Source organism: Histoplasma capsulatum, genomic scaffold (genome assembly GCF_000149585.1).
Source record: "Histoplasma capsulatum NAm1 scaffold_1 genomic scaffold, whole genome shotgun sequence".
Taxonomy (NCBI): Eukaryota; Fungi; Ascomycota; class Eurotiomycetes; order Onygenales; family Ajellomycetaceae; genus Histoplasma; species Histoplasma mississippiense.
Window position 1 is genome coordinate 629,252 of NW_001813982.1, and position 10,336 is coordinate 639,587.

Sequence of the window (10,336 nt, forward strand, 5' to 3'; positions counted from 1 at the left end):
TTGCAATGCGAAGATTTTAGTATACTATTTTCTACTAGAGAAGAGGTCTAGGATGATGCACAGCTGTTCAGTGAAATAAACCGAGGTTCTCAAAATTCCTTGCTCGTGGGCGAAAATATTTAGGCGCGTAGTAGGAGCGAAGACGTTAGATGTTGGAAGGATCAAAATAAAACAAAAATAAAAATAAAAATAATAAAAAATAAGTAATCCAGGCCATTAGTGGTTGTATTCGGATGTAGACAGTTAACCAAGCTGATCCCACACATTTCGTCGCTCCTGCTCATCAGTACTCTTGCTGATGATGTGTCCTAACTTTTAAATAGCTTTCAGATAATTCCCACATACTTACTCTTTACTCTGTCGCTTTAAATCAAAGCTTGTCAGTTTATACAAGCGTTTTCCCCGCATTCATCATTTTATCTCTGGTTTGACTCACCAAATTCTGATCTCCTTGTCCTCGCTCACGTCGTTGTTTCATCCCACAGCTTCAAAGGCAACTATCATCACTCAACAATCCTGATCGATCCGTGCCCTACCAGGTAACTCGACTGACCAGTACTGTACTTATATTTTGATCCCTCGACAATTATATTAAAAAATAGCATCTCAGCAAAGAAACACGTCAGTCACAGCTGATCCTCCGCATACACGCGACGAAGAAAAGGAGCGTGAAGCACGCTCTATATGGGTCAAGGAAATGATGAGCGAAGTCGAAAACCTCAGTGGCGATCAGTTGGTCGCGAATTTGCGCAAGGCAGGGCATTATGGTGCGCTTTTAGATGGTTTTTCTTACGTTTTTGAGTTATCACTAACTGAATAAATGAATCCATCCCACACGATAACGGAGAAGACATCGAATATGAGGAGCAAACGAAAACGAAGAAACAGTGAACGACATCGGGTGTTGCACTTTCCATAAATTCTGCTTAATGATACGCTTTCTACTTCGAAAACTGGAAATACCTCTTGCGGATTTTATCATCGGAAACCGCGTAATCGATCAAGGTTCGGTCCAGAGCATCATCGAAATCGTTACCGAAGAAGAACTGGCACCGCTCTGGAACAGGGAAACGGGCTTATGCACCTCATTTTGTATTTGGGTATCTTCGATCATCGACAATAGCGAAACGACAAGATTTACTTTCGCCGATTTCGAAAGACAGCATCGTGCGAGCTTTTCCATGGACAAAATTATTGTCGATTCTTCTGCCAGAAAAATACTGCAAGCCTCCGATAGTGAAGAGTTGATCGGATATAAGGGCATCTGGAAGCTGGAGGACACGTCGAGAGGGGATACTGTCCTATGGTTTCGGGTAAACTAACCCGGGACTTTTGAATTAAAGAAACTCCGTTCTAATAAAACTCAGCGGTCCCGGGCTTCTGCTCCAATTCAATCGGAATGACCTTCAGATCGAGTTCACGCAATGAAACTCTGCCTACGGCAATTAAGTTTTCAAGACAATTTCATTTGTTTGTTTCGGTTTGTTAACCTGATATATTCTCACAAGTTCAAGGATTTATTGACTGATTCTCACTCTGTAGCGTCGAGCGATCAGGTCTTCTTTTCTTCAACGGAAAATTATTATGGGAGCCCGAAAAATTATCATTGTCTTGGATTGAGCTAATCCATAGGGCAAACCGAAGAATTTTGTACTTGGAACGTTCTGTTATTTTTACCGGTGAAGGGATGAAGCTTTCAGTATTTATTGTTTTTCTCTATTCTTGGCATTCTGCAACACACCAGCACGTCAGCACCAATATGAGTAGGTAAAAGCGGGTTTGAAAGAAATATGGGATGTCAGTATCACTAGAATCGGCCACCCTGTGTTACTTGAGGAATGCATTGAGAGGAAAGGATAATACTCCACAGAGAAAAGAAAAACGCTTTAGTCTTATTGGTCTATATTTCCTAATTCCACAATAAGATGAGTCATTGATCGCTAGTAGTCCATGCTTATACTTTGGGATGCTTAACTGGATCTGAAAATATGTAAGCTATATTGCTTAGCTGGGATGAGCAGTGCTTGCTAAGTAAGGTAGTGTGGTGCACCAGCAATAGATCAAGCAAGTGACCAGCGGCTATCAGCACTGTGCTAAAACAAATCAATCAAAAAAGAATCAAAAAAATCAAGGATCAAGCTCATCTCTTCTTCGCCATTCTCTCTTTTGCTCAACTTTCTGTACATACATTCCGGTGTATCTGACCTGTTTAAGTCCGTTTGGCAGAACAACCATTATTTCTAGTGCTGCATTGAATGCCCCACTACAGTAGATATATAGTTTAAAAGCCACTTTTGACATGATTGTTGAGATATTGAAATTTTAACAGGTGTATTCATTTTGTATGGGAGTTGGCAGTTGACATTACAGTGAAGATGATGATGTTGAGGTGAACCCAGTCAATAGTGGCGTGGTGGTTAGTAGGTTGATCAGTAGATCATCAATACAGATCAATGATGAGAGGTTCAATAATCTGAGTACTCTGTTAACCAGCACAAAGAATACTCTATAATTTCTGAGCTCACTGAGACCGCAGCTCTTTCAGAAAGAGAATAGTTATAAGAAATCTATACTAAGATATCAGTACTACAGTGTCAGGGGCTGGAGTTTCAGCAGGCCGACTGTGGAATACCAAGTGAAGGCCCCTCCGGAGCTCACCATGCCACGGCATGCCCTTCACCGCTGGCTCGCACTCCGCTCCTCTCATGGGGACTTCTCCTGGTACCACAGGCGTTTCCAGCATGCAGATGCGAGGCTCACCTGTGTCTGTGGACACAACAAGAGCCCAGAACATTTGGTGCTCTGTCGACACTCACAGAGGCACTTTCTTCACTGGCCCAAGAGGCCAGCAGCACGGCCACACAACCGCGCGACAGCTGTTGCCTATCTAGGGTCTCTGACCCCTACAGACTTTGTAGAACTGCTGGACTGCACGCAGTTCTACACACAGTACTGCACAAGGTAACGCAGCCGGCTGGCTGCACACCATCTGACAACCCCCGCAGCAGTTCCACGAGGCCGGCCTGCTGAGTACACCCACGGTAGCTAGTGCAACTGCCAGGGACATCACAGTCTATGCAGACAGTACAGATAGCACAACTAGGCTCATCTGTCTCAATTAGCTGTGGTGTAATCAGTACAGTCTACGTGTCTGACTCAGCTGATATGGTTTTGACTGCCGGCATTGTATCTACGCGTACTCTGCTTTGTTTTCCTCTCGTTTGCCCTTGTCTCTATCGGCTCAAATGCTTCTTCTTCCTTCTTTTCTTTGCTCTCTCTTCATTCTCTGCTCTTTTCCTTCCACAACCTTCTTCAGTGCTCTCCCCTCTCTTTTCCCCCGGGTCTGTGCCAGGTCACGTGACTGCAAGGTGTTGCAGATGACACAGTCTTTCCTTCACCTCTCTCTTTTATTCTTTTCATTTCAGAACACACACTTTCCCTCTCTTTCTTTCATTATTTATCTTGTCTGTCTTTCTTCTGATGTTAGAAGCACAGACAGCTTTCTGATCAACTGAGAGAGGTATCCCTCTCTGCTCACTATAAAGCCTTCCAGGCACGGCAGCGGCGGTCCCCTCAAGGAACCACACTATAACCCCACCATGAATGGCCATACGTCGGGCCAGAAGTGGATGCGCAGCTCAGAAAAATCCTTTGCAATGAGCTGAGTCTTCTCAAGAGTTGCCGCCTGGATTCTGTTTTCTCTCTCTGTGTACATAGAAATCTCTCCAGCGTAGCACGTCTCCATGCCCTTCGGGAGGCTTCTGAAACACGGGCGCTGCCCGTGTTTTCTCCGGGACGTTAAACCTATACATACATACATACATACATCTGATAGTCAAACTGGGCTTAAAAGACTTCAAAGTAATAAAATCAGCAGTGGATAGTCAATGCTAGAGCTGATTTTGAAAAGTCTTCAAAATATTCAAAGAAAAATCTCATTCAATTGTTCTATTCATCTTCACTGGGTGCCTGCTCACATGGGTATATATGGCAATGAAATGGCTAATAAAGCTGCAAAAAAAGCAACTGAATTGGAAGTCTGCTTTCAAAGAATTGTAACATGGGCTTATATTAAGAGAAAAATAAGAGAATCATATTTGCAAAAATGGCAAGATATCTGGTTTTTACAAAAAAAGAGTGTACATTATTCCAGGTTTAAAACTAAGTCAAAATGGAAAGCTTGCTCAATAAAATGTAAAAAGAAACTTTTTGCTACAATAATGCAGCTAAAGCTTGGACATGGTTATTTTTAATCATATTTAACAAAGATTAAAAATGATTTAAGTGATTTATGTTCAGATTGTCAGTTATATGAAAACTCAGAGCATCTTCTTTTACTTTGTACAAAGCATATAGAGTTAAAATTAAGATTGAGAGGGAAGTTTGAATTGAGACAGTTAAATTTAAAACTTTTATTCAATACAAAAACTGGAAATGAATTCTTGATTGAATGTTTGAAAGAATCAAATATTGCTACAAGATTTCAATTGAATAACTTGATTTGATAATAAATTCAATTTTTGTTTTTCTTATTTTTCTTTTGTTTCCTTATATTTGCTTTAATTTTTGTTCTTGTTTTTATTTTTATTTTGTTACTTTTGATTTGAAATTTATTTTATTTTGATTACTTTTGATTTTGACTTGTTTTGAAAAGTTTGATGTAAGAAACCCGCACTAAGGTGCCAGTGCTAGGCCGGAATTAGCGATAGCCCTAAAGATATGACATCGCCGAACATAACACCACCAACGTCATATCAGGATATGACATCGCCGAACATAGCACCACCAACGTCATATCAAGTTTGAAATCAAGGCATTATCTTGCCACTTGCATCATACTACGCCATCTACATCATAGCAAGTTCGATCTGCTTACGATACTGTGTGTATATAGCTAGCAGCTGGTCCAACCTTTTAGGGACCAGCGGATCATTCTGTTATAATCTGACCCCTACGTTCTACACCCTCAATATCTAACTACTTGATCCGAATCCTCTCCGATATATCACCGTATTATCTCCTACTGCTTGATCCTCGTAGAGTCCTAAGGACCAACCGAAATATAAGCAGCCATTTCCAACATCGCTGCTTACATTTGATTTATGAATGCTTTCTTTTCTTTTAATAGCTGCTGTTTTTTATACTCTTTATTTCATTTGTTTTAAATTGAATGTATTAATCTGTTGTCATTCTTTTGACATTCTTTCCTAAATTGAATAGTTTGAATAGTTATTTGATTCTGGGCTGGAATTCTGCTATTGCATGTATTAAATTGACTTTATATATTAGCTTATTCTTAAGTTGAAAAATCCTGGAGTATTTCAGGTAGATGTCATAGTCACTGACTGCATATATCTATAATGGAAGAATAATAATTATAATAACTGAAATTTGATCAGCTTTTGAAATGTGAAATATTGAATCTGTTTAAGATGATGAAGAAGTGGAAAGATTGTGAGTGATAATCTGATTCAGTATAAATTTTCACTCATTTTATAATGATATTTACATTACTGCATAGCTGTTTTTTGAATTGAAATTATTATTCTTGATTCATCTTCCATTCTCTACAAATGCTCATACTGTGTTTGTTTTTCAACTCATCATCAACTTAATTATTGATGCTGTAAATAAAATATTTATATTGTATCAACTGACAGTTTTAGCTAAACTGTGTTAGTCAAGAGTTAAAGTAAAGCTATTGATTTTACTTCATTAACAATGCATCAGAGCTCTCTGAATGTCATATTTGAATATAAAATTTAATAAACAAATGATTTTTAATTTTATTCATTTATATCAAAATTTCTACATTGTCGGCATTCTGTATTTAGAATAAATCAGGTGTGAGATTTTGCTGAAACTTCAATTTTAAAAATTGAAAAGTTATTTCAATGTGTTTTTTCCCATTCTGAAGATTTGAAAAGCTGAATTTTTCTTCTCTTTCAAAACAATTTGAATCTTCTATAATTTTTTCAGAACCACTGTTTACATCATTTCATTATTCTGTATAATTGACTAAATCACCACCTCATATCATTCCTTCATTTCAATTCAAAAGCCACAGCATCAGGCATAAAATTTCAGTGAACACTGATTTTCCATACTCAACAATTTGTAATCAAAAACTGAATTAATAAAAATGAAAAGTCAATCAACTAAAAGTCTTCTAAAATATTTGAAAGTCAAATAACCAGCTCAAATATAAAGATAAAAGGTTAGAATTAGTATCTAAATTTGCATATTAATATATATGATAATCATTGAAACTCATTGCATAGTCTCTATAACAGTGATTCTGGTCTATCAGATTCGCCGATATTCATAACTACAAATAAATAATTCCACAATTATGAAGATGATGAGAATATCTACAACAACAATGTAATGAATATCAACTCAAATAAAAATATACTGAAGCAGAATTGTATAAAAAATGATGTAAAATTTAAAATTTAAATTTTAAATGTTGAAAACAGTAAAGATATGTTTCTTACTTCTTCAATTTCTTTAATTTTTATCATTCACTCCTCCATTCTTACGTGGGTTCTTACAAATGTTAGACATATTCATCACCATTGATGATGGTGTTCGGGATCTGAGCGATGATGATAGGATCTCAATTTCCCAAACCGCACCAAGTACATGCAGCTTGGCACCCAGTGTCAGGAGTGATGACAAGTCCGGCTCCGAGGGTCGGACCCCACCGCCGCCAATGTTGATTGAAGATGGTGGAGTGACAACAGAGGAGTGGTTGATTGATGAGATCTTGGCGGGGGATGATGACAAGGGATGTGGTGGTACTTGGTGAAATGGAGAGGCTATGATCCTTCTAAACTGGGGAAGCTACAGAATCACGGATCCCGTAAGCAGTGTGAGAGACAACCTTTGAGAAATCACTCCAAGCAGGTGTGGTTTACATTTTAGCTACAGCCTGTTCTTGTATTGATTCAACCTTTTCTCATCTCATCTTTACATTGGATAAATGTTTAATGATACTCCATTGCTGCCCTTCTTTACAAATGATCGGCCAAGCATGTTCTACTAGTGTTCTCTAGAATGTTACCTTCTTGTCGTTCTTACCTTGTCGATGTATTTGACCATCTCAAGATAGCTGAGATATATTTTCATCAATGAATGTACTCGTCAAACGTTAGGCAAAGAAAGGAAGTTTGATTCTTGTTCCTTGGATTGGCCACTTCTCATGGCGCATTGTGGCCCTTCTTGTAATTGATGGCGGTGTCAAAACTATACGCAGTGGTCTTCACACTTTTACAATGAGGAATAGAATATTTACATAGCAAGTGAGGAAAGACTCCTCATAAATGCTAGATCTAGAAAATGCTTGACCGAGCTGGTGGTAGATACATATTCAACATTCGTGGAAGTTACGCCTCGTTGAACAGTGCCTCTTTAAACTCCACCTTCCTCATTATTCCCTTTAACCCACCGTCGTTTGCGCATATTTCGCGCCCTTGCGCGTTTCTCCAGGCGCCCAGTTTATCTATATGTGTCACGCCAGCTTCTGACGCAAGTACTTTGCCCAGCGAACAGGCACTAGGTTGCTCGAGGAAATAGTCCCTTTTTCGGGGCTTTCCCCGGATGGTACCACACTGCCTACATTCATCTGACTTGCCCCGTGGTCTTGGAGCTGATGTTCAATATCCAAGACGTAATGAAACCAATCCTCGATTGCTTCATGGAAGCATTCGTCTATTTTCAATTGACCGCTCCGTACCAGGGGAGGCAGGTCGCTAAAGCTGTTCGGCTGTTGATGACAGGGTTGGAATTGCTACCTATAGCGGTACATCGCTATTGTCATGGCAGCTGCGAAATTTTAGACGTAAGGGACAGCAACCCCTATCTAATTCTCCTTCCATGTCCGTGGCTGAGGCTGTCAGCTCTGCATCGCTCCAAGCATAAAGACACTGCGCACACCTGCTCTATCTTCCCATGCCAGTCCCTGATTACTTGTTCTGCTTGTTCGCCTTGTTGCCTTGCTACCATAGTAGTTCCTAAAGTGGGAATAAGAGCACCGTAGACCTCATGTTCGATGTTGACAAGTTCTCATCCATCGGGTGCCCCGACTAGGAAGGGGTGATTGAGTAGCTAGTAGCTTGGTGATTGGCATTCGCCTTTGAGGGTTTTCCTGTAGCATCAACGAAAGAACGATACAAGATGCTGGACGTTCTCAGTACCGAAGTCATATGGCAACCTGTCCGTCAGATGTTTTCTAAAGTTCTCATGCATCTGACCGTTCTCATCAAGGAGCTGGCTAATACGGTATGTGTGCTCTTTGTCGATCTGTTCAGCTGTGAGGCCAAAAGACCCTAAGGGAAATAAATGGCTCGTTTGTCGCCAATTCAAATATCTTTACACAAGGATTAGATTGGAGAGAACTGAGTTTAGATACAGGGGGGCATACCAAACAACCCAAGGCCCAGATATCTATGCTGGCATCCCAAGTATTTCGGTGGATTAGCTCAGGTGCACGCAAGGCTGTCGGTGTTACCGGCCGCTGATCACGTTGTCGACTCCATAGAGCTAGGTAATGACATGAGTCTTGTACCAGCTTTGGGTCCGATATAAACAACGCTCGTTATTTCGCCGTCGGATATCATTGCAGGGAGGACAAGACACAAGTGTGTCCCATTTGGACCATCGTGCTCAAAATAATCCAGCAGTTCGATAACATGCCCTTTGCCAGGATGATCTAGGCCCGGAGCAGACAATTTAAGGAGCATAGCAAGCTCTTTATTGTTTCTGGAAGCATCTGCTTTCAGTATCTTCAATGCATCATCTATCAAGGTAGGTGCTCACCACTTTCATAACGCATTCGAATCCCTGAACTGATACAATTGAATTCGGTTTGTGCTGCTTCAACAACATCGCCTTATTACGGAGACATGATTTGTTTTTCTTGGTTTCAACACACATATATATAGCCGAAATGTGCTCTAATTGTCCTAGAAAAATTCCCCTTAGATGTGTGCAGTTATTAAAAAGCTACAGGCCTAAATCTCTTCTCACCTTATGGCTCAGGTCACGCTTATCACGTTCTTGCAGCAGCCACTGGCGGCAGTTCCGATATGCTAGACACCGTTGCAAAGAACAATCAGATAACTACGAGCCCTCCCCTTGACCAATGGAACTAACTCTCGGCTTCTTGGAATTTCTGCTTAAAATCTCTTCTTCCCCTTCTTCAGTTGTAGCTGCGAAGCTCCATTGCGCATTCGAATACTCAGACAATGTCGATACATCAGAGTCGTCCACGGTAGGAGCTGTCTCGGAAGCCGTCTGGCTCTGAGATGTCGAATGAAGAAGCTGAGATTGAGCCTTTGAGTGCGTTTCATTTGCTGTCCTAATAAATTCGTCCCTCTTTTCCTTTGCCCAGTCCCGAGCATTTCGATATGCGCATGCTCCTTGCCGAAACGTTTCCAAGTTCCCAGTCATGCCCCAAGTATTGAGTTGGGTCATAATATATTCAGGGCGATGGCTTGGGCCTTCAGGCTCAGTGAGATGAGTTGTGTACAGCTTCAGTGTACCGCCATGATAAATCGACGTAAGAGTGTAAGCACTGTTGTCGTAAGTTGATCTTGATCCGTATGACTGGAGAGCGTGCATACCCCGAGCTCCTAGTGCGCCATCATAACAAGCCTGTCGTGTAGCCACAGCCAAGGATCCATCGGGGCCTTTTGCTTCCAAAAAGAAGTTTGGTACCATTGGAAGGTCATCCTGTGTTGATGGAACGATATGGTCACTAAGTTCGTTGCGGATTTGACGATCAAGTTGTTCAGGACGCGCGCCGTAGAAGTGATCTGGTTTGGCCTGAGCCAGCGTGCCATCAGTTAAAGGAGCAAGGTTTCCAAAGAGGTAATCCCCTCCAACACATTTAGGGTCTCCAACATCGCCATCAAGAATGGGTACAACCGATTTTGTAACTGGTTTCTCCTTAGATGCATATGCGTCTGCTTCTCGGAAGTCTTCAAAGCGATCTTCAGAAAACTTTGAGGGCGAAAGTGAAGCTCTTGGTTGTGCTAGTCTTTCGTTGATCTCCGTCCAATTACTCGGTTTTGATGGTTTGCGACGGTCCGGATACCTATATTCCGGTGGATAGACTCCATGATCGATAAGGTTCTGCTGGAAGTTCCGACTATAGGCTGTGGTGCTTGTGGCTTTCGTGGTGCCTTTGGTATCACCAGTTTGTGATGATGGAGGAGATTCCGCGCGCCGCTTTCTATTACGAGACCTTGATTTGTTTGAGTTCATCGGTTGATCGCGGAAATTTTCGGGTTTGGGATACTGGGTTAAAATCGTAAGCACGGATGTGTGTGCG

At 41.1% G+C, this 10,336-nt stretch overlaps 4 protein-coding genes across 4 annotated transcripts in view; 2 read left to right on the forward strand and 2 right to left on the reverse strand.

Moving 5' to 3' along the window:
- Positions 1 to 700: 700 nt before the first annotated feature.
- On the forward strand, positions 701 to 1,322 carry HCAG_00194 (predicted protein; the record flags this gene model as incomplete). The annotated part of the gene is made up of 2 exons (XM_001543098.1): positions 701 to 767; positions 883 to 1,322. 2 exons carry the CDS (start codon positions 701 to 703, stop codon positions 1,320 to 1,322), a joined length of 507 nt encoding a protein of 168 aa, XP_001543148.1.
- A 1,347-nt stretch (positions 1,323 to 2,669) lies between these two features.
- HCAG_00195 (predicted protein) lies at positions 2,670 to 2,891 on the forward strand (the record flags this gene model as incomplete). The annotated part of the gene is made up of 1 exon (XM_001543099.1): positions 2,670 to 2,891. One exon carries the CDS (start codon positions 2,670 to 2,672, stop codon positions 2,889 to 2,891), a length of 222 nt encoding a protein of 73 aa, XP_001543149.1.
- A 4,497-nt stretch (positions 2,892 to 7,388) lies between these two features.
- On the reverse strand, positions 7,389 to 8,744 carry HCAG_00196 (predicted protein; the record flags this gene model as incomplete). The annotated part of the gene is made up of 5 exons (XM_001543100.1): positions 7,389 to 7,617; positions 7,739 to 7,796; positions 8,199 to 8,330; positions 8,426 to 8,448; positions 8,527 to 8,744. The coding sequence occupies 5 exons, from the start codon at positions 8,742 to 8,744 to the stop codon at positions 7,389 to 7,391; spliced, it is 660 nt and encodes a 219-aa protein (XP_001543150.1).
- Positions 8,745 to 9,038: 294 nt separating this feature from the next.
- Positions 9,039 to 10,336, reverse strand: part of HCAG_00197 (predicted protein) — a gene marked incomplete at both ends in the record, with an annotated part of 1,616 nt that continues 318 nt past the window's right edge. The window contains 2 exons of the mRNA XM_001543101.1: positions 9,039 to 9,092; positions 9,157 to 10,302. Coding sequence (XP_001543151.1) covers positions 9,039 to 9,092; positions 9,157 to 10,302 — 1,200 coding nt within the window. The remainder of the gene's footprint in view (positions 9,093 to 9,156; positions 10,303 to 10,336) is intronic.